At 31.0% G+C, this 24676-nt stretch overlaps 2 protein-coding genes and 1 long non-coding RNA gene across 4 annotated transcripts; 1 reads left to right on the plus strand and 2 right to left on the minus strand.

Moving 5' to 3' along the window:
* Positions 1-1569: 1569 nt before the first annotated feature.
* Positions 1570-4126, minus strand: LOC107946753 (protein RGF1 INDUCIBLE TRANSCRIPTION FACTOR 1). The gene is made up of 4 exons (XM_016881203.2): positions 3785-4126; positions 3412-3609; positions 2498-2713; positions 1570-2247 (listed from the first exon to the last, which is right to left on the minus strand). The coding sequence occupies exons 1-4, from the start codon at positions 3785-3787 to the stop codon at positions 2020-2022; spliced, it is 645 nt and encodes a 214-aa protein (XP_016736692.1). The 5' UTR covers positions 3788-4126; the 3' UTR covers positions 1570-2019.
* Positions 4127-10879: 6753 nt separating this feature from the next.
* Positions 10880-14842, minus strand: LOC107946751 (probable ADP-ribosylation factor GTPase-activating protein AGD8). 2 transcript variants are annotated; one of them, XM_041083366.1, is made up of 8 exons: positions 14468-14842; positions 14235-14353; positions 12855-13287; positions 12605-12711; positions 12451-12493; positions 11863-11988; positions 11356-11448; positions 10880-11262 (listed from the first exon to the last, which is right to left on the minus strand). In XM_041083366.1, exons 1-8 carry the CDS (start codon positions 14537-14539, stop codon positions 11236-11238), a joined length of 1020 nt encoding a protein of 339 aa, XP_040939300.1. In that variant the 5' UTR covers positions 14540-14842; the 3' UTR covers positions 10880-11235. The 2 variants fall into 2 exon arrangements, with proteins under 2 accessions (XP_040939300.1, XP_016736691.1); XM_016881202.2 differs by having other exon boundaries at positions 12451-12711; positions 14468-14839.
* A 3273-nt stretch (positions 14843-18115) lies between these two features.
* LOC107946752 (uncharacterized) lies at positions 18116-18910 on the plus strand. Its single transcript, XR_001696984.2, has 2 exons — positions 18116-18324; positions 18629-18910. It is a non-coding gene; the product is annotated as an uncharacterized lncRNA (long non-coding RNA).
* Positions 18911-24676: the final 5766 nt, after the last annotated feature.

A 24676-nucleotide genomic window follows, 5' to 3' on the forward strand; every position in this document is an offset into this window, starting at 1 on the left:
TCACCAACACTTGCTTAGCGCTTCTACCCCCAACGTGGCCACAAATATATTCTTTAATCATCCAACGTAAGCACGTTGAAAGAACAACTATTTTAACCTTATAAGACGACACATAAAAAACTCACGTGTTGCTTCAAATTAATTTGATTTTGTTGTATCCTATTTTAACCCAAATGCCAAATTTCTTTTATTTGACTCTTATCTTCAGTCTTGATTTTCCTTATTTATCCTTAACCCCATCTTACTTCTATTTGATAAAAACCAAGTAAAACAAAGGCCAATGCTAAGTAACATTTCTTTTTTTAATTTAACTTTGATTGTTAAATCTATAAAATTATCGTTTACTACACTTTTACCTTTTTTTTCTTTCAAAAAGATCCAAAACAAAGGGCGTTCTTTTTTTCTTTTTTTATATTTTACAATCATTTCTCTTATTTAATTACGATACTTTTGCGCCCAAAAAAAAAATGTAATTCAGAAACTTTTGGTTCCTTCGCAACAATTCCTAAAAAAGAAAAGAAAAAAGTATGTGAAAGGAAATGTTGTGAGAAACGTGGGTTAATTGATTTGGGGTTTTAGTTAACCGGTGGCATTATTTATTAAAAAGTGTTTTTAGATCAATTTTTAATTTAAAATAAATATTTTTCTCTCAAAAAATAATTTATTATTTTTATCTTAAAAATATTTTTTATCAAAAAAATATTTCTTAAAAATAACATCATGGAAAGTGAAAAATCAGTGAAGGGTGCATGTACCAAAGGCCAGGTGCATCGCATGCCAAAGTCACGTGTTAACGGGGTTTTTAGTTTTTATGTTTTAACCACGCAAATTTTATGACACATTTAAACCCTTTATTTAAAAAATTAAATAAATTTGAATCAAATGAAAACGTAAAATTATATATGTGTTAATATAATAATGCGAGAAACAAAAGTTAATCGTATAAAACATTTCTAAACTATATATCTCATTTTAAATTTAACTGTTTAAATATTTTATTTAAATAATTTAAAATAAAATTTTAAAAAATAAATATTATAAATCTCTTAGTTTGTACGAAAGTTTTATCTACCACTCTTTTGGTTTTTAGTTTTATTTTATTTTTATTTTTTACTTTTAAAAGGTAGATAACAATATCTTATTTATTTTAAATTTTATTATGTGTTATTTAATGATTAAATTAATAATTTAAATAAAATTAAAAACCCATTTAAAATAGACTAAAAAAAACATATCTCACGTTTTATTACAATGATTTAATACCTCCAGAGGCCATTATGAAAACAAGTCGTACTTAAGCAATTGCAAGATCCAAGGGCCAAAATGTAATCACAGTTTTAAGGGTCCCATGAGTGAAAAAGCTGTATTGGGGCAAAAGGGGCGGCTGACCTAAACCGCTGAACATTTGACGCGTGCGAAACACAAAATTTCAATCATACCCCCAAAGACACACGCACACCATAGAATTGGAGGGCCCTTCAAGTTTGGAAGCTGATCAGCGCCGTTGATTACCCAACCAACCAAAATCGAACAACCTTCTAAAAACGGAAAGCAATCAATCAAATCATATACAACAAAGCAACTAAAACCTTACTATGATTTCAATTCCATAACACCACCCCGAATATTAATATATGTAACATAAACATACCTCAGCACCACAGTAAGTGCCTTTCTTTTTGCACTACCCTTTCCCCGTATTTACACATCTGATTTCCCCATCAACCAACCTATTGTATAAGATCCCAAAACTCTAAACATTAAAATTAACGCTCTCAACCTAATTTTCAACTTGTAAAACACTAAAAGCAAAGCTCATTTGGGGCCCTTATTTTTGCCATCCTTCTCTGCTGCTACTGCTGATGTTTATATACACGATACTAGAGAGAGGTGGCGGCTCTAAACATTAGGGGGCATTGTGGCACCATGATTGTGTGTATCTGTGGGGCAAATACTATTAGGATAAATATATTTCAACTCCAGGACAAAAAGGATGAGCTCTATGGGTATGGTTATGTCTTAATATTGTATGATTAGTCCTCCCATTGGGGCTCTATGGGGAATCCCCTTTCTTCGTTTTGCAGTTCGATAATTAACCGAAGTTGGAGGGGGCGTTGAAGGACGAAAGCTCTGCAATTTGTTACTGAGCTTTCCATGGCCACTGCTGCTGTATGAATCTTCAGAGTCTGATGCCATGGCGGCCACATGTCTCTTCTTCTTCTGGAAATCCTTTGATGTACCCACAATCTGAATGTTAAAAAAGTAGAACAAATTAGAATTAACATTTCATATAGCTCAATGGGAATGGAGTTCGAGATTATAATGTATTTTAGAAAAGTCAACATGGTTTCACCAAACTAAATTAAAACAGATTTTGACCATTATGGTTTTGCTTGGAAAACTACAACCCTTACTTTATCATACAGTTTCTCAGCAACCAAACAATACCGTTGACCAAAAGAGGAAAACTTAATTAAAAAGGAAACAGCGGATTTACCTTGCAACCAAGAGAGCAGAAGCGGAAGGAGTCGACCAGGCTACGGTCACAGACCTCACAGGTGTTGGTGACACCTTTTCCAGGCCTTGGCTGAGGCCTCTCATTGATGAACACAACCTTAGCGCTGTTAATAACATAGGTTTGAACACCAGATATATCCAGGTATTTCTGTATCTCAGATACCCTTATCACATCATGGTATGAGGACCTCCTAATCTGTCATACAACCAAAAACAGAAAGCAGAGCAAATTAGATTAGCAAATCGAAATAACTGTACAACTTTTGCGGCGAATTACAAGTAACAGTCAAATCCAATGAGAATTTTGTGAGTTTAAGACTTTAAGTCCCATCAGCCAGATACTGCAAAATATGATCAGATTACACCCATTTTCACGAGAAAAGCATTTGGCTTTCTTGTTAGAAACTGAGGATCGGAAAACCACCATTGTTTTGAAGGACAAGTAGTGGTTTTTTTATTATGCAGAAAAAGGGCTTTTAAAAAACAGATAAGAGACCTTGAAAATTGAGTCATTGCCTGCTTGGATGGTGGGAAAATGTGAGGTGGCTAACTAGAGAAAGAAAAGTACGAACATCTGGACTAGACTGGGATGAAAGTTCAAATCTTTTTTAGTACATCACGAAAAACAGAGCAAGAACAAGTGAAACCTGGAGTAGAAATTCAAAGAAATGTGCTTAAGTCAAAATCGGAAACAAACTCGATTAAGAAAGGACAGAGAACAGAATCCCAGAATTGGAAATATGAATGCCGAAAAGGGGATTGAATAACGGGATTCCTCATATCCCCATAAGAGGAAATGAGACAAATTTCAAAAGAAAAAACCGATAAAAATAGAATTTTTTTTTTAAAGAAGAAGAGAAGGAAATGCGATTTTAAAGGGAAATAATATTGAACCTGAATATAACGATGATCCTTGTGATGAGCAAGGCAGAGAGAGCAGAGAGCGCCATTCATACAATCTAAGCAGTACATATTGCATTCACTCTTGTGAGAATCAGCATGAAGCTTGCATTGAACGAAGAAATGTTCTCCTAATAAAGGTTTCAACCATGGCGGCCACCTATTGTCTTCTTCATCAGGTCCACCAGCACCCTATCAAAACACCAAAAATAACATTAGAACCCATTTCATTAAAACACATTTCTAATCAATACCCAAAGTAAAGAAACCAAGAAAAAAAAAAGCTGAATTAAAAAAGTCCAAAAGTGAAAGAAACAGAAGAATGAGGAGCAAAAAAAAAGTAGTTTTTTTAGAGGACAGAAGATACCATGATTCTTCTGTTCTTAGGCTTAATTTCACGGACAGTGGATTCTTGATTTTCTATTGCCAGCTTGAAGTCTTGAACTCGAAAGGGTAATGCTCTGTTTTATGAGGCTGAGTGAGATTAGAGAGAGAGGGAGAGAGAGAAAGAAGTGAAGGCGGCGAGCAGAGACAGAAGAGGGAGAGAGAGAGATGAAAATAAAAATGAGAAATAAAGAAAAGAAGGGATAGTTCTTATTATGAATTATAGACAGAGCCGAAGCTAAACTCTCGAAGGTCGATGGGAGATGCGTTGGGTGCAAGGAACCCTTCTTTCCTTTTTATTTCCCTTTCATTTTCACATTCACATTTCTCTCTTTCTCTCTCTTTGGTCTTATCGTTATTTATTTTTCATAAATTATTCTTTCTTTTTATTTCTTTAAAGTATGTGATTATTTTAATGTGTCATTTTTATTGTGAGGTAATTAATTTGAATAATGCTGTGATGAACAAATTTGGTATAATTTTTTTATAGTAATTTAATATATAATAGGTTGAATTTTGCTTATTTTTATTTTCGGTGTTAGAAAGTTGCATAGGATTTTCAAACATGGATTTCGGGTCTTTACTACATTTCAAAAATATTATATAAATTAATAGAATTAAACTCTTAATTCCAACTTTTTGCTTATGTACAAAAATGATTATTTAAGTTGCTTTGTTTATATACTTTTTATTGATTATGTCACAAATTATTTGTGACGTTGGGTTTGTCTAATTTTCTTTTATTGATTATGTTAAGGCCATTTTTAAAAACAAAATTAAAGGGAAGAGTTACATAAAATAAATAGCAAAACGAAGACAAATTAATTTGGGGAAAAGCCTCAATGCATGAAGTTTAGGTAATATAGAATAGGGCCCTAATAATATGATGGAGTTTGGTTTTGGTCCGCCAAACCCTTGGTTACAAAACGTATATACATTTTCTAGAACTTGAGAATTATTATTGCATAATATTATCACCAAAAAGTTACACTTCACTCATGTTGTGCTGGGGAACAAAACCTAATTTCATTTTATAAATGAAATGATGCTTCAACTCATGCAAATAATGGGTTTTGGTGCATTATATTAGACATATTTATGAGTCGGGTTACATGTTTAAGACTAAAAGTCTAAAGATTTGTTCGAAATTTGAAAAAATTTGGACAAAAATATTAAACTCAAAAAATAAGTCAACTCTCTCGCTCGGCATCACACAAGGAATGACTTTTGTTAGTGCCGGTTATATTATCCAAATACAATTCCAATTGCAACTTAACTGCGTCTCGAAGGGAACGTAACTTCCCATATTTGATCAACATTTTTTTAACTAAGATACCTTGGACTACCAAAGCACATCTTTGAAGATTTTTAGCAATACTTTATTAAATTTAAAATATGGTGAAAACCGAAGGATAGAGAGAAGGTTGAGGAGGCAAGGTAACAAGGAGTAAGTGCTTAAAGGTTGCTTAAAGACTCCAAAAGATCCTCTTCGATATTTACAAGAGAGGTTCTCTTGCCTGCTAGTCTAACGTGGCAGGTCATTATATAGGAAGTTACCATCACAACATACTAGAGGGTGCGCATAGTGAGGCCCATGGCAACACGAGATTGTGATGCTTAGGTGGGGCCCAATGACCTATAAGGACATGTTCACACCTAAAAAGCGAGTGCCTGTTAAGGATGCTTATCAAGCAGGTGGCTATCCACAAAAGCAAGAAGTCCATGTTTTTTAGAAGGAAGCAGGTGGCATAGGTCTCTTGTCGAGAAATGGGTCGAATGGAGACAAAAGAATCGAGAGGATTAATTATCAAGACTTCATGGTGGAAGAGAATGGATAATTGGAATGTGATCGAGAGTGCTGATTGTGGGCATTTCTTATATAGCTTATTATGTTGACACGTGTCTAAATCCAAAAGAGGTATAATAAAAACTTTATCTAGTTAAATTTAAAGAGACTATTCATGTGAAGAACTTACTCTATCAACATAAGAACAAAACCTTTAATTATTAGGGTCCAAATCGACTACTCAAAAAAATAACACTTAGAATATTTTCTCGTAGAGAACCAATTCCACCTCATAATAAAATATATAAAAAAAAATCAACATGTTTGAGTTGAACCAACTTTTTATTGTGTTTTATGATTTTCAAAACCTACGTATGCAAGAAGAAGGTGTTCAATGTGATATATATAAATACTTTAAAATAATTGTTAATCATGTAAGGTTATATAGTACTTGGATAAATACCTAATTTTTTTTTTAAAGAAAATGGTTGCGGGGGTCCACAACAGAACACCCATGCTTATAGATAATCGAAAAGAGACAATGACCAGACAATTTCAACTTTGGTCTTAAATGCTACAAAGAAATTCATATATAAAATGTAAAATGGGGAAATTTGATTTGAAAAGATGATGCCACAAGTGAAAGATCAAGCCATCATTTCATATAGTAAAATAACACAAACGAGATTAAGATGGCACATATGCTTTAAGTTATCCAACAACAAATATTCTTAAAAAAAATTTACCCCACAAATCTATTTAATACACGAGTAAAACGATAAAATATTATATTAATTTTTTTTGTTAACATTAATTTCAAATTTGATATCGAAATATTCCTTATCCATTCCCCTTATTAAAGAAAATATGACTACAGTATAGTTATAAAAAAAAAGAAAAAGATTTTAGGCTTGAAAAGGTGGTGGTGCTATAAAGATGAAGTCACTAAGTAATAGCATGCAATAAGGAGACAGTAAAAGATGATTATTCAGAATCACCTAACTAAGCCTAGAAGAAGAAGATATTTGAGAATCAATGAGGATGATTATTACATATCCCTAATTCATATTCAGGTATACACACAAATCTTGTATGGGATTTTTCTGGGGAAAAGAGATTATTCTTTTTTTTTCTAAAGTCCCCCATATTTTTCTTTTATAAAATATTTTTTTACTTTGTTTTGTTTGCATTGCAGACTGTTGCAGTGAAATTTCTTTGAACACACCCATATATATACTATGATGCTTTTATTGTGAACCTGATGTGTCCATATCATGACATGAAATATAATTGAAGTAATTAAGTTTCTTTGCATTTCTTTAGGTTCAAGCTAGAAAGAAGCTTCTTTTTTCTTACTGGTGAAAAACTAGAGAAGAAAATTGTTTTTGTTTGTGTAGATAAGAAGTTTAACTCCTAAGCAAGTTCCTGTTTGAATTACATGGCAGAAACAAAAATCAACCTTTCTTTCCATATTAAACACATATATATATATATGTCATTATTTCAGACATCACATAATTATACAAAAAAATATATATTCTATGAAAGAAAAATAAATATTTTTGTCGTACATCCTCCACCTTACTTTTACTAAGAGACATCTCCGTTAGACCTCGTTAAGAGGCTATTTTGTTTAAACACAAAAGGTATATCCTTCAATCATTTTAACAACATAATTATTATTTATCGTTAACATATTTTGTATCACACAACCAACTTAACAAAGAACGGTTGAATGATAAGCTCACCAATCAAAAGAGGACAAGTGGCATGAAAAAGTCAACCTCATATACATCTCGTATCTCTTATCTAGGTTGCACTTCTAATTCCTCTCTAACTCGCTACAATTCTTCTACTAACTCCTCTTCCCTTCATGACCCTTTACTCTTCGAGTGAATCATTGTTTTCACATTCTTATAGATTTACCACTTAACTATATTTCTTTTTCGATAAATAAATTTTTTAGACAAAATTTAATTGTACATAATTTATTTTATTTTTGAGTAGTATTAATATCATGAAATTAAGTTTATAAAAAATGGAAAGGAGTATAATCCCTATACGAATTAGAATAATTGGGGATTGAACCTTCTTGCAAGCTTCATCTTGGCTCCAAAATCCCTGGACAAGTAATTGCATCTCCTAAGGAAACAACAAACTTAACACCATAAGAAAAAAAATGCTTAATAATTAATTAAGAGGCTGATCTACTCTTGATTGTTGAATCTTGAATTGCAACTTGTACATACCAAACTCAATTCTTTAGCATTCGCACCCACACAATAAAATGCCATAAATATTTTAAGTTTTTCTTTTAATAAATTTGTAACAGTTATACATCTTCTAGTTTCCAATTTTACCCAAAAATGATGACAAAGTAAACATCAATTATTGCTATATTATCTAAACAAAACAACTAGCTCTAAACACTTATCCTCTTTTTAAGTAGTACATCTTTGTGTTCAATGAAATAAGAAGGCAATAGGTGAATCAAACAAAATTAAGTAGCTTCTTCTCTTTTATCCATCAAACTTAAACATTTAAATTGTACTAAAATTTTAGTTTATTAAGTAGATATTTGGATGAGCAGTGCGATGTAGTGCGTTTAGCTTAATTTTTATCTCAAGTTATTATATCACTACAGTATTTAATTTCACCATCATTATTAATTTTACATTAACTACAAATAAATACTCTATATATATATGAAAAATAAAACGAATAGAAGATGTTTTATGGTAGAATTAATTGGGTTGATTTGATATAAAAGTCAATGGGCACACAAGGTTTGAACCCACCAAAAGATTGGTGCTGTTTGATGCTACGTCGTTTTTCACACCGTGTGGTTTGGGTGTGGGACGGCTTTCTATTATTGCAACTGCGACTGCCCCCTTTCCGTCTCATTTCTCAAGTCTTCCTAGGTTTAGCGTTCTGGCCGATGACTTCGTGCCATGTCATCAAGTCAAGATTTTGACTTTGACTATTCTTCCTCCTTTCTTTTTTTGCTGCGTACCTTTGCCGTCGTTTTATTTTGTTTGAGTTTTCTCAAATTTAAGGGCATTAATATCTTTTATTTTATTTTATTTTTTCTTTTGGCTCTATTTGTTTGGATATCTGATTTGCAATTTGTTGTTCTCTCCTAAGACATTCAATGTATATTATTCTTACAATATAATATTTCATAAATTTTTAAATTTTAATTTTTGTTTTATTATAAATTACAACTTCTTTTATCGTTAAATAAAAATTTAAAAAAATACATAGCATCATTTATATAAATGACTATACTTATTTAAGAGTTGAACTAATCGTTCAAGTTTAAAGTCTCTTTCAATATTTTAAAGGATTTAAAAAATAAACTTGAGCAAGGCTCATTTAAAATATGAGTCAAGTTTGTACTTCAACGTTCAAGGTCTTAGCCTAACCCGGCTTAATCCGTTTTTAATGTTATAATATTGTACTTTATTTTTATATATATTATGTAATTTATAGGACATAAATGTCAAATATATAATATTATAATATAAAATTAATATTAGTGGATTAAATAAGAAGATTTCTTAATTGAAATTATTGTTGAATTTCTAGAATGTTGACTTGGTAAATGATAAGAATTTTATAATAAAATTTGGTCAGTGAACAAAAATTCTAAAATTAATATGAAGGTAATTTTGTACGAACCATAAGTCTTAATAAAAACAAAGCTCCTTTATATAAATTTTATAATGTAAGGAAAAAAAATAAAGGATCTTTTAGGGTTGGAGGGGTGGGGCAAGTTGCAAAGAAGGTGGCATGATTTTCATTGCCACGAGGCAGCCCAACCAAGTTGTTTCCTTCTCTTTGTCATTTGCCATCTTTCATTATCACAACTACGTCAACTTCACTGTGTTTATACCAAAATTACATTAAATTCCATGCCCTTTGATAGCCCAAGCTTGGAAGTTTCTTAGCGGTTTCCCACTATATACATACACACCCACATATATATGTATATGTGAACTGAATATATGTGAAAGAGAGTGGAGCTTACTTGTGATGATCCAAGAAAATACTGAAAGCCTGAAAAAAAGTGATTGCTTTGCCTTTTACTTAATTATTGTACACTAAAGTTGATTCACTTTGAATTTTGATTAATATGAAATTCATCCACTCATTCACCCACCCACTCAACATTTATATATGATCCCTGAGACTAAATAATAATGTAGGGTAATGCATGCTTCTCCAATATCTCTCCCTTTTGGGTTGTCTTTATTCTTGATCCAGTCTCTTTACAAGTAATTTTAGAGATGTGTTTTTTTTTTTATACTGATATCATACATTTATGATCTTACTTCCGAAATACAGCTATATAATTGGACTGTGTCTATTAATGCAGGCAATTTCAGTTTCTTTTCGTAAAAGTTGCACTTAGCTTAGCTGATAAAGAATCCAAATGCTATTTCTCTTGCAAGTATTTGGATCTTGTCCTCAACAAGGAGTGGGAGAGTCAATAATTATAGAAATGGATAGATCATGATAAGAGAAAGAAAGAGACAAAAAAAAAAGAGTAAGAGTTGTTTATTTATATAATCACTAGTATAAAGAAATGAAGCTATTGGAAAGAATATGTGCCTAAAAGCAAACCTCATGGGGTTTTTTTTTTTCTTTTCAGAAAAAGGAGAAATAAACAACAAAAGAAATTGAAATTGAAATTAGAGGTGAAAGCTCATTGGACGGGAAGGAGAGGTAGAAGAACCTTACCAAACCCATTAAAAAGAGGATTATGGGAAAAAAAGTATTGGTCTGGTCTTCCAAGTTCCAACGAGTACGAAGGAAACTATTCCTTTAAAAAAAATTAGAGCTTTTTCGTGTACTTTTTAACTAGTATGTTGTTTTATTTATTTACTAATGAAAAAGCATAAGCATTATGTACAGCCAATGGAATGATGGTCGATCAATTGCTATGGCCTATATGCTTTGTTCCCATATCTTTTTTGGTGACTAGGGTTACCCTTACCCATCCTTTTTTGTTTACTTTAGATGGGTTTGCCGATATTTATTCTCATAGGAATCTGATAATGACAGCCAAAACCATATAGGAAAACCATCCATTTGATGTAGCTTTATATGCATTACTGAACTTTTAAAAGGTTTGATAGCTTTAGATCATTACTTTGAAAAAGAAGCTAGTACTTGGGGAGGGGCAGTGCAGTATCTGAAGAAACACGATGAGATAATCAAGAGATTTGTTTTGGAAACGTATGAAGTGGGTAGTGACTTGGTCATTAAGCAATTATTTGAATGAGAAAAGGAAAGAAAACTGCAAAATTTATTGACGTAAGGAATCTCAAGCTATTAACATAAAGAAAAGAACATGAATACACAGGTAATGAAATGCCATTTTGGCAAGCTTTGATTTTTGATTTTCATTGTTTCAGGTCCCCAGTACACACACACTATCCGCTCTGTGCTGTGGAGGTTTTTAACCATCTTATTTCTCACTGTCAACCAATTGTATGATAAACCCACTTTTGCTCTTCATTCACTACAAAAACTCGTATATATTCAGACCCAAAACACTACATTACAGCATTCTATCCTGCAGGTCCGACATAAAAGTGGATGCAAATGAGCTAAGTTTCTTTCCAGTCTCCCCTGCAATGTTCTTAAGGTTCGACATATCGTGTTGTGCCCTGCAAGTAAAATTTTATAAATTATAAATGAATAAATAATTCAACTTCATAAAATAAAGCAAAACAAAGGGAAAAGAACATTAGTCAGCAGACCTGGAAAGAGAATCGGTTGATGAGGTCACTAGCGGTGAGGTCATGATCTGCGTCTTTACCAAATAGATCAGCACTGGAGATGGCTGTTGATCCCTGCAAAAAAGAACAAGATGGCTGGTCATAATACAAACCACATTTCAAAGTAAATTTGTACTTGTTACAGCTCTCACAGCCACTGAACTGATAATTGGATTACCAACTACTTCCAGTCATGCCTATATATTTTAGTTGAAGATGATTAAACAAAGCATATTACAAGAATTAGTGTTTTCTTTTGCTTCCTTACCATAAATAAGTGATGCTACTACGGTTATATACTAAAATCGAAAACAAAAAATTATGATCACGGTTCTTCTAAGAATCTACTTTGTTTACAGCCGACTGTCAAACCATAAAACTAAGGGAAAGGATAAAATGCAATGGTACTAAATTTTGTGATAGAGTAATAGTGCCTTTTGAGCACTTAAAAAAGATATCTTTCGAGAAAGGAATAGCCGCTGCACATACTGAGAATTTCTGCAAAGTGACTTGAGCGTCATTGTCTGCTGCTCTTGTCTGATCACCAAAAAATTGGCCTGATGAAATAGATTTCGCATTCAAGAACTTTCTTCTAGCTTCATCTGTTTCCTGAACCTGGGATTAAAAAGAAGCAATAAGAAAAACAGCAAAAAAGCAGAAACAGTTTAGAAAAGAAAAAATAACTAAGATTGACCACTTCCAGGGGCAATTATAAAAGTAAAACATAATCACACAAAACTTCCTGCCCATCAAATTCTCCAACCTTGTATTTCATGGACATGTGCAATATAGGAGCATTTTCCTTTCAAATTCATGTTTTTTAATTTGATTTTCAAAGAAAATTTTAACTTCACTTTAGCTAAAACCATAACCAGAATAATATACTGAGTTCAATCCCTTGATGTCAAACATCCTCATTATGAAAGTGGCAAACGTCTCTAGCAGTACAAGTTTGTGATATGAAGAATCAAACAGAAGAGCCATATGTTCTAAAACCAAAAGGAGGCCTTCCATTAAACCATCAGCCACTTGTACAAAATATTAAGCTTTTGGTCATCCAGGAGATATATTACTTACTTGCACTTTTGGGGAATTTGAGATTGAATTCTTCTGAAACCCCCTGTCCATTCCAAAATCAGCAAAGAAGCTTGATGATTTTGGAGGAGCAATGTGGCTAACCACTTGTGGGCCACCAGAATTAAATTCAGAAGATTGACCATTTTCTACATACTCAAAACGCGATGGAAAAGATGAGGCAACGGGCACAGTGTTTTTAGTTGAGGAAGTAACAGGGGCAACTGGTTCTTCGGGCTTCTGGTCATAGAGGATTTCACTTGGCTGAAATTAAAATGGACTAGGTTATAAAGAGAAAAGGACCTTAAAGTAACTCCAAAATAAGTAACTGTTCTAATCAAGATATCCCTATGATCATTCTGCTCTAACTGAAATACTGAATAGCTCACAATAGTCTATGCGAATACCTTTGAAGTAAGCTTCCGGGCACCAAGCCCCCCAGTTTTCCCAGTCTTCTTTGCACCAAAAGGCTTCTTGACAGTGCTTGTAACAACCGTATGAGAAACCTTTTGTGTAGCAGAAACTTCCGGTTTTCCTAACCCTCTTAAAGAACTTTCTTTAGGAGCTTCATCAATCTTGCTATCAGAAAACCCATTGGATGCTTTCAATGACTGAGAAGCAACAGGGGACAATGGCATACCCACCTCTTCTTCCATGCTTTTAGTGACTTCTTTTGCTAGTAGTTGCCTGTATAATTCGGCAGCTCTTGAAGTATATTTGGCCTCAATTTTGCCACCATCAGTCCATCCATGCTGCTTAAAGAAAACTTGTGCACGGTTGTTTCCTCCATAGATCATCATTTTCAACTGTTCAGGAGACCATGAATCTAAATTTGTAGACCTGCAAAAATATAAGTACTTCTAAGAACACAGAGGCTCATAGCTGGGACATTGAATGATGGTATTAACACCATAAGATTCTCAAAGTCACAAGTCTTCGCTAATGAACATGTTTCACAGTAGACAAAATATCTGAAAGCTCTTGCTGTTTTGGCTAGTAAGTAGGACACTCTAGGAAAGGTGCTTTTTCAGCCAGTAAGGAGGAAATTATTGAGAAGGTTAAGTGATTATGTACCTCCAATTTTGGCTAAACATGAGCATCAACAACCTTAATACCCAGAAAATAGCTCAATAGGAAGTAATTTTCATGCTACATTGTTTACCCACAAAAACTTGCAGAGATGTTAAGTATGATAGCATATTAATCTCTACGAAAAGGGTTTCAACTATCAAACTATTAAAAGAAATTCAATCCTCTCTGAGTAGTTTCTGGAAATATATCAAAGAACAATTACTAACATAGTAGCAGCTTATCTCATATGCATGATAAATCAGACAATGAATTTATCAAATTCATTACAATAACACAAAAGATATTTCATATTACGATTCAGGTCCAATGCAAGCCACCTATAGAAATATGAACGGAAATTTCACAGAGACAAAAAATACAAAAAGGAACCAAATTTTCTCACAAGCATTCATTTCGAAATTCAATTTCCTGGAGAACCCCACCAGGCACCAATAGAACATAATCTGCTTAATCAAACCTTCCCCTATATTGAATTTATAAATGTCAACACCAGATAGTTCAGTTTCCTTACGAAAAGATTAATCAGAAGGGAAAATAAAGCCTTTTTCTACCCTCGTATAATTTAAGAAAATATATACAACTTCTTCACGCATGATTGGAATTTTGGATCACAAAATTAAAACACATCAATTAATTCAAAAAATATATATAAAAAAACAGAAGTCGTATTTATATATTCATATATATGCTAGTACCTGACAAAGCTGACATGGACACCGAGACTACGATGAACGGCAGAACAATCGATGCAAAGAAAGATCCCATACGTCACCGACGCCCACGTCGGGTTCTTTGCATTACAATCGAAACACATCTACAAAATTTAAAAAAGAAAAAGAAAAACCAGAGATCGAGTAACGGAATTTTCTAGAGCGGAATCAGATCTTTAAAAAAAAAGAGAAAGAAAGAAAGAAAAACAAAAACAAACCTTGTTGTCGGATTTTGTTTTCAGCTTTCTGAAAACAGCGTTCTTGTCACTCAAGTTATCAGAGGATGCCATTGGTGTGTTTATTTTCAATTATTATTTAGAATTTCAGAAAGAAATATTGGGGAGTTTTGGCTTGAAGAAGAGAAGATTTGTAGGGAAGAGGAGGATATGTAACACCTCTCCTCGCCTCTCTTCTCTTCTGCACAGGCAGGCTTACGAATTTGGCGACAAAAATGTATTAGCAAACAATATTTATTTATTTACAGAATGACGAATGTATCCCTTTTGGTACTTACAGAATGAAGAGATGGTGGCGGGAAAAGAGGTGGAGGAGCTTCCTCTTATTTCCTGCGTGGAGGTGGCCAAGTGGCGATTTTTTTACCAACCCCCCTAATTCGATGTTTATACCTCAACTAACTAACTACATATTTCGTCCACCTCATCTTTTTTTTTGTTATTCTTAGGACTTTCCTGAACCGTTTCATTTTTTAAGCTATTACTCAACCACTTTTTTTTTTTTTCTTATTAAGATTTTTAAGCATATTTATGTAAAATATTTATATAAAATAATGGATATATGGCTTATGAGAATCATGTATATGTATCTATATATTTTTCTAATTTTAAAAAATACATATATATAATTTGTTAAAATAATATTTGTTATCTTTAAAATAATCAAGGCTTACTCATTAGCCCATATTTAAAACTTAGTTGTAACCCCATATTTTGGATTGGGGTTCATTCAAACATTAAAGCTCGTATTAGTTAAATTCTTTTCCCGAATGGTAAAATATACTACTAGTCAATCACTTATTAGAAAGTTTTTTTTACTCACTCAATTAGAATCTGATTATTCAATTTTTCTTAGTTATTCATTGTTAAATAGCTAATAGAAAGATGATGTGGTAACTTTTAAAATTAGCATGACAATAAGTTTAGCCCTCAACATTTACACAATGTATCTTTAATTTTAATTTTTAAAATTTTAGCACTTAATGTTTACACATTACTTAATTTTATCTTTTTTTTACATGAAAATATATTTCAGTAAGCTATGTGTAATTTAGAAATAAAAATGAAAATATTTTTTTAAAAATTTGTTTATTATTAAACTAGACAATCCTCAATGATAATTAATTCCTTTTTTGACAAATAAGTTAGTCTTTCTCAATGATTATTAATTCTTTTTTTATTATCTTGAGCTAACCACCATTGATGAAGCAAATCAAAGTTTAAACCTTTTTAAGATATTAAACTTACATTTAGGTTAAATTAGTGAAGCAAGTTTTATTTTATTTTATTTTCAAGTAATTGAATTGGCTATTGTTGAGGGAGATTGACCTCTTAAGAGAAGTTTTTAAAGTGTCGTTTGTTAGGTAGTCAATACAACCCTCAACAATTGTAGGTATTGTCTCGAGACCCAGGTTTTGTCTCTCAACTTCGCAGAAAGCCCGACATTTCACGGAGTGGGAGTACCCCGATTGGTAGAGAGAGTATGTACCTGAAGGATGTCAAAACTATTTTTTTATTTTAGAAAAAATGGGGATCGACTTTTAAAACAAAATGTGGAGTCGCCACCAATCCTTTTGTTTAGGTGTGATTGGATCACCTAATAAAATATTTTATTCCATTTAAATCAATTTTGGCCCACGTAAATTTGAGAAAACGAGTTCTGGAGTCGGTTACGTATGAGGAAGGATTAGCACCCTCACTATGCTCAAAATTAGTACCAAATTGATTAAATATTGTCCTTATGTCTAAGATTTAAAAACATTTTGAAATATGATTCCTTTTAAAACATTTGAATGGCTCAAGTTGGTCGTCAAAATTCTCTTGTTTTAAAAGAATATAGCACTACATCCAGCACGATAGGATATGATCCTTTATACCTTCGAAACCACGATTAATTTTTTACTTCCAAAAGCTCATACGTCGAAAATTACAAAAGGATGCTCAATTATTTAGTCCAAAAAAAATCGAAACCCAGCACAGTAGGGCATGATTCCTCGAATTTCCAAACATTGAACATTGTCTTGTTTTGGAGTTTAAAAAACACGAGTGAAAATCTAAAGGAATATTTGATTATTTTGAACAAACGGGAAATTGAAACCCAGCACGATAGGGCACGATTTCCGAATTTCCAAACATCAAACATTGCCTTCGTTTTAAGGAATTTTCAAATAAATAATTGTAAAACTAGGTCAAAACGCATTAGGTTGCGTTGAAATAAAATGGAATAATTAACTTTAAAACAAAAAGTTGAAAATTACAAAGCAACACTTGTGAACAAAAGGCGAAATTATAAACACGAGACAATACACACGACTAATATATCCTTCTAAATGAATGAAAATATTATAGACATGAAAATAAAAGAGCAAATTTACAGACATAAAATAACAATAAGCTCACATCCAACATTAATAATCAAGATAGTGAAAACTAGGAAATACAGCTAATTAAAGAAACATATCAAAATAAAGCTATAGCAAGCTTTCAAACATATATAGATGAAATTAAGAAAGTAACATCAAGGACTAATTGACAAGATGAAATAATAACATATGAAACAATATGAAAAACCAAATAAAAATAAAAATCCCACATGGTGTATACAACAATATAAAAACTAGGAGTCAATACCAAATAATTAAAAAATTGTATGCAAAATTTACAAATAAATAACACATGTTAAAATTTAAAATAATTTGTATGGATAAAAATACTATATAAATAATTATTAAAATAAATGTTAAAAAAAATTGAATCAAATAATGTGCAAAATATTATAAAAGATAGTACATTTATTTGTGGTTGACACTATATATACAAATATGAAAGTAATTTAAATAATACATAAAATATGTAAGATTTTTTAAATAACAAAAATATATAATAAAATATGTGCTTAGGGAATGAAATACATACATATTAAATTAAAAAAAAACATATATATATATATGAATAAGTTTACGATAAATTATATGTATAAAATAACATAGAATTAATAATGTATGTAGAATAAAATTAACTTTATCATGAACTACATATATATAATAATATATAAGAACATCTATATGAAATATTACACAAAATGTAAAATAATATGATATAGAAACTTTATAATAGTGGTTTTAAAAAAACAAAATAATATCATCAAAGTAGCTCAAAATGTAAAAATAAGTAAATAAGAATTAAAAAATGAATGTTAAGTGGATCTTTAAAAACAATAACGAATTATACAAAATAAAAAAACTCAATTAAAATAAAATTAAAATGAAAGGGATAATTTATAAATAAAATAAACTTTTGAAATTAAAATAGGGACCAACGCGCAATGCGTGCGAATGCATAGGGACCAAAGTTGGAAATATTCTAGATCCCAAAACAATGCACTCAGGCGAGGACCAAATTGGATCTACGCACGGATTACAGAGATAAATTAAAAAATAAGAAGAAAATAAATAAAGCTCAATTGAACAACGACGCAGATGGGAAGGATTTATGGCACAAATATCCCCTTTAAACAAAAATGCGCAGATCCTCACGGGTAACCGGATCAAGTCGGGTCGGGTATAGTCAATACGACACTGTTTTGGAGCCACTGAAACAGGCTCAAAACGGCACCGTTTTTGGTCCTTTAAAATGACTAAAACTAGGCCACATTCGGCCAACCAACCCTAGCCCCTTTCTTCTCAACCAACAAACCCTAAATCCCTTCTCTCAAACACCGATCCACCACCACGAACGGCGACCAGAGTTTTCGGGCTTCGAAGAGATGGATTTTAGCCTTGTGATCCCCTTTCGGCTTTGATTTCAACGAAGCGAAAAGGAACCGATGGCCGATTCGCAAGGTAAGATCTCGCTTTTCCCTCTTTCTTTTGTTTTTAAATGCAATGATGAAAAAAAAATCGAATGAAGTAGATAAGAAAATTCAACAGAAAATTTAAGAAACTAAAAAATAGAAATCACCTTTTTCAGAATTGCTTTTGAAATCCTTTTTTGATATTTAGTATGCATAATCTTTTCAAGTACAAACGATGGCTTTTTATAGCTGGAAAAATAAGAATTAAAATTAAAAGAAATCTATTTTCTTTTCTTTTTTGCTATTTTTCCATTGTATTCTGTTATTGCTGCTTCTCGTGTATTCTGTTGCAGGAATAATCGTACGGAGGAAGTCGCCCTGGTGACGTGGAGGCCGTGCGTGGGAAACCACTCGTGGGAGTGGCTGGCTGCGGCGCTAGCTGGTTCCAGAAACCCTAGAGGTTTCTGGTGCTTTCAACCTATTGGGCTTGTTTGGGCCATTTGTAAATTGGGTTAGGGATGTAGGTTTATTAATGTTTGCATTTGGGCTGATATGATTTTGATATTTGAATTTATTGAAAGTTGTAAATGGACTATTTGGGCTATTTTAATCTTTGGACTTTATTTGCCTTTTTATTTTAATCTATTTGGTTTATTTATTTGGCTCATTTATTTTATTGTAAATAACTTAAATGGTCCCGGACAAATTGAGCTAATTACAAATGACATGTAGATAATTAATCGGCAAAGTCACGCGCGACGTGGATCGAACCACCAACCCATTAATTATCCCATTCGCATGCGACTTCATCAATTAATTATCTACGTGTCCTTTAGGTACGTACTCTCTCCACTAATCGAGGCTCTCCCACTCCGTGAACTCTCGTGCTCTCTACAGAGTTATGAGACAAAATTCGAGTTTTAGTACAATACCTATGATTGTCGGGAGCTACATCGACCACCCGACAAATGACACTTGAAAGACTTCTCCCGAAGGGATCAATCCTCCTCAATAGCTATTTTTCAAATTTTGAGTTGTTTCGTCTCTTCTTGTTCTTTTTTTAATTTGGGCTAATATATAAATATTAAGAGTAAAAATTGTTATTATGCAAAATTCAAAAGTTACCACGTCAACTTTCTTTTAGTTATTTAATAACTAGTGACAAAAAAAATCAAACAATTGAATGATCATTTTAGAATTTTATATAATTGATAAAAAAACTTCCTAAAAATTAAATAATTACCAATTTAATTTATTTTATATTTGATATTTTGACGACGTATAATTCATGCCTATTAAAATATTACCATTTAAAAAATATAATAATTACATTTAATTTAAATTTAAATTTATTAACGATGTATTTTGATATGATTCATCGAAGTTATACTTTTCAGCACATTAAACACATACCTTAAAATATATGTATTAAAACTAACCTTTGTTGAATAAAGTAGTAATAAGTTCGATAAACCTTAAATGGAGTAAACATAGTTAAGTTGAAGCCTTATAAGCATGGGCTAATTTTTATGAAAATTCTTAATTAACACATATTATAATTTGAGAGATAATGGTGATATCAAGTTTGAACATCGATTTTTAGGGTACAAATAAAAAGTTTAATCATTATTTTTTTATATAATTTAACACTATTTATATTTATTAAGTATTTAATTGAATTAGTATCACTCATCACTCGAATTTCAACTCAAATGAAAATTTATCAAATGTGAAATTTTTGTCTTTATACATTTTATATAAAATCTTAAAAATTATTCACATATAATAATAAAATTTAAATCTAAAACACTGTTATTTTTTAATAATTTAAGTTTACCATTACCATTTCAACTAAAAACTACTTTGTTTTCTATATTAAAGTAATAATTTTTGTTCACGATGTTTATAATCTAACCGATTTAATTCACCTAAAAGAATATTAGTCACTCAAATCCTCTGGAATAGGTAACCTCTAGGTCTGACTAACATGCATGTTCAATTAACTAAACGTCACAAATAGCCCAACAGTAAAGGTTGGGCCTGTAAATTAAACATGTTAATTGCTTACTAATTAAACACAAAATCTTGCTTTCTCAACCCTTTGATCTACTTAAAACTTTCATTAACGAATCAGTTATCATCAACCTTTTCCTTTTGATGCTCAACATGTGAACATAAGCAAAGAGAAAGGCATTAGAATTAATATGATTTTTCTTTAACTAAAAAGGTTCGCTACTGGCAAACGATTGCTATGGAAGTTCAAACCGTGTTTATAGTTGTTAAAATCGAATTAATCGATTGAATTAATCTAATTCGGTTAATCGATCGGTAGTCGTATTTAGTTTAATCGGAAGTCGGTTAATGATTTTTTGAAATTTTAATTATCAGTTAATTCGATTCAAAATCTGGTAATTAATCGAATTAACTGAAATAAATAATATATATTATATATAATATATTTTTATATTAGCAATGTTTTCTTAAACTATTATTTTTATATTAATCGAAATAAATAACATATTATATATAATATATTTTTTGAACTATTAAATAAAGAAAATAAACATTAGCAATGTATTTTTATATATTTAATATCTATTTTAACCAAAAGACAAAGCCATATAAATTTAAGTAAATTCAGTCGGTTAACCGATTGAATTAATCGAAATATTTCAATTTAATTAATGTATTTGAAAAAAAAATTAATTTGGTTAACAGTTAAAACTTTTTACATTTCAAAATAATTCAATTAATAATAATTTAATTTGGTTAATAATCAAACCCATCGTTTAAGTATATAAGAGAAAAGGGGAAGCTAAATTAAAGCTATGAAGATATTTTTTAAAATTAAAAAATATATTTGGTAAATATAAATGAAATTTTATTTTTAATTATAAAAGTATAAAAATATTTGATACTGCATTTTTTTTATAATAAAAGCATGAAATAAAAAGTTCTATATTTATTCAACTATGGTAAAAGATATTGATCTTAAAAATTATTGAGAAAAAGATATTTTTGCATTAATATGAATTTAAAACCTACGAATATATTAGTAAAATTCAAATTTTAAAATGTTATTTTTAGTTCTAAATTTTTTTTATGAAATTAAAATTTTTAACGTATTTTATTATTGTTATTTTTTTAAAAAAAGTTAACCACAATTTTCATTTTCTACAAAAATAAAAACGAAAGGCCTATAACGTAGCAGGCCTACGAGGCGACACGTTTTTCAAATGCAAGAAAATTATATTAAAAAATGACATGATGAGCGGGGCCCACTTGTCCAATCTGTCAATGTGCGTATGGTTGAAAGGTGCAGGGAAAATGAGCCAATGTTTGGTGATTTTCGATTGATGATTAAGCGAAAAGACGCTAACCCTTCAATCAATTGGTCCTATGAATATTTGTAATTAATTAATTAAGGGAAAATTTTTCATTTAGGTCCCTAAAATAAGAAAAAATTGATTTAATTTTTAAAAATTATAAAGATATAGATATTAAAATAGTAAAATTGTATTTTTATTATCCTAAAAATATATAATTTAATTTCGTTCCCTAAAAATATTTTCTGATTTGATCGACAAATGTTTTTTTTCCTATTATATTGGAATTTGGCAACAAACTATGCATTGACACCTTAGACCACCTTTAAAAATCCTCAAATATCATCGTAGATATTGTAATTTTTCATTTTGGTTCACTTCTAGAAACAGTAACGTAGCTTGTGATTGGGTAGCTAAACGATTTTTATATAAGATTTGTTCATCGAAATCCCTAACCAAATTACAAGCTCTCTTGTAAATTGCTCTTTCTTAATGAATGATAGCATGTTGAGAAAAAAGGGAAAAATTTTCATAAGGTCATACGTAGGTTTGTGTTTGGTCTTCATGCAATGAACTGGTAGTACTTTATAAAGCTAATGCCCGCTTAAGTTATCACTTTTTCCTATTATGGTTGGCGCGAGTTAGGTTATAAACTTTACCATATTGTCAATGGTTGAAAGCATACAGAATTGCTATTTATAGTAAATAGTAAACCCTAATCAACATTTTGTGATAAATAGATGGAGTCAGTTTGAAAATACAAGCCTTAGAACACTTTTTCTTATAATCATCTCTTTCGATCACCTTTTCATGTTGTAACTTTTCTTTTATTTCTCATATTTTGACATGAAATAATTTCCCCAAATTCTTAATTATTACCTATATCATTATGACTGATTCAATTTGAGGCAAATACGTAACGAATTCTATTGAGATGACCTTTTTTCACGTTATATTTGACTATCCATCACCTCATACATCAATCAAAATGAATTCTTAAGTAAATTCTTATATTTGCACCGAAAAAGGTCTTCATGTGATAATAGAATATTTCACATTGCAAATATGGCAACTCATTAAACTGTCAACAAGGAAAGAGATAAAATTGAAAAGGTGATGCTGTTGAGGAAAATCGCTTTACCTAAATAAGTGGAGAGTCGGAGAAATAAAGTAAGGTAAAAAAAGTTTAGAGGGCCAAGTATTAAGAGTGCTTAAGGTTGCTAAAAGACTAGAGGTTCAATCTCTCCTTTAACACGGTACAAGTTATTTATAGGGAAAGAAGTCTTGTGCTCAATGGGGCCATGTCATAAATAAATTCGGGACATGATAATCATGCAGTCGATCAAGTGACAAGGTTATAGTACATGGATTGTCCTCATGCATAGTATTGCTTTGACATTTCCTTGATCAAGGTAACACCTAGTGATTCACTGGTGGTCCCTTCTTTAAAGGTGATTGTGCACCCACTAAAAGTGGGTGGCCTAGAGGATGAGGTGTGTAAGTGGCTGGTCACCTAATGACCAACCGGGCAATAGAGGACTACCCTGGCAGTTAGGTGGAGAATATGCCAAGTGTTGTAAGTCAAGAGATAAGTAGAAGGCCGTCCATAGGTTCTCTCAGGTGTCTTCTCACGGTGCCACATGTCATGCTAGGTGGGGGTATAATTACATGGTCTAATTTTGTCTCTAATCCTTGTACCCTTTCAACTTTTAAAATTTAGTTTCCTAAACTTTTAATTTTAAGAAGTTAATCACTTTACTTTTTTATCCAAAATTTAAAGTCTAATTAATAACTGAATTCTATTAAATTTGAATATGTGCTATTAATTAAATTTTAAATTAAAATTAAAATTTAACCAAAGCACGAAGATGAAAGACCATATGCAAATTTAAACCAAATTATATTCACTGTAGATATTTTATTTTTCCTATGTTTCTTTCCTTCTCTTTGTCAATAGTGAAAAAGAGGAAGTAGATGACGCAGAGCAGGGTCCTACTGGTTGTTGTCTACATCAACTACTAACTATATGTAGTTACAAATTAAGATGGGATGCCCATTTTAAAGATATTTTATTATTAATATATTTTTATAGAGATTCAATTATTTTATTACTAATATTTAAGCATCAATCATTATGATCTATTTAAGTAGTTATAAATTATGGACATTCGGATCTAAATCTTCTCGTATTGATAATAATTTCCATGCAAATTAAATTAAAATTCAAACGATATGTTAAGTATAATTTTTATTATTTAAATTTTGCTCACATTTTCAAACAACTTTACGAATAAAGAAAGGGGGCAAATAAAAAGTTTGGATTGGACAAGTCGGGGATTGGAGCTCTAGTTGAGTAATTTGTCCAGCTACATAATGTTTCATAAGAGTGATGTTTCTTTTCTTCCACTTCCCTTTTGGTACTCCTATTCCTATACATTTTTCATTTCTATTTTTTTCCTATAAAAATGCTATGATTGATTTTATTTTTTTTACCTCAATCAAAGAGGTAATTCATTCCGTAATGAGAAGAAATATCTCAGTTCTCAATACAAAACACCTAACCCTATCACGTGACAAGGAATTTAGGGATGATAAAAAAATGCGAAATTAATGGGTTTCGAGTTAATTTAATTCATAAATTCAATTTTTTAATAGATTTAAATTGGATCTGATTAACTTGAGATGGTTTTAGAAAATGATTGGATCAGATTTAAAATGAATTATTTGTATATATAAAAAGAATGAAAAGCATAAAGCTTTAAATATTTATAATTTTTTTTTGTCAATTCTAACTCCATTATTTTTTAGCAACTAAATTGGATTAAAGATGATGTTATAGGATGAGAATGAAGAAGATGTTTTGACTTTCGAAGGATGGAGTTATTGCATTGATCTTGTAATCATGGCAACATACTAAAGAGTGATTATAGATTAATTGGGAAAATTATGGAATTAACCACGCACTTCTAGTTATATAAATAGTGTTGAGAATTATGAATAAAACATAAAAAATAATCTGTCCCTTCTCTTTTCTTGTCTATGTCTCCCATTCTCTTATAAAAATATTGGTTAAAT

The sequence above is a fragment of the Gossypium hirsutum genome, chromosome A12, assembly GCF_007990345.1.
Source record: "Gossypium hirsutum isolate 1008001.06 chromosome A12, Gossypium_hirsutum_v2.1, whole genome shotgun sequence".
NCBI classification, from domain to species: domain Eukaryota; kingdom Viridiplantae; phylum Streptophyta; class Magnoliopsida; order Malvales; family Malvaceae; genus Gossypium; species Gossypium hirsutum.

Coding starts and splice junctions, on each gene's coding strand:
- LOC107946753 (XM_016881203.2), bottom strand. Junction 2,714..3,411: donor AGGATCATCGTTATATTCAG/GTTCAATATTAT, acceptor GTTGTATGACAG/ATTAGGAGGTCCTCATACCA. Junction 2,248..2,497: donor TCTGCTCTCTTGGTTGCAAG/GTAAATCCGCTG, acceptor TTTAACATTCAG/ATTGTGGGTACATCAAAGGA.
- LOC107946751 (XM_016881202.2), bottom strand. CDS start 14,539: ATGGCATCCTCTGATAACTTGAGTGACAAGAACGCTGTTTTCAGAAAG. Junction 14,354..14,467: donor AAACAAAATCCGACAACAAG/GTTTGTTTTTGT, acceptor TAAATTTTGTAG/ATGTGTTTCGATTGTAATGC. Junction 13,288..14,234: donor GTCCATGTCAGCTTTGTCAG/GTACTAGCATAT, acceptor ATATTTTTGCAG/GTCTACAAATTTAGATTCAT.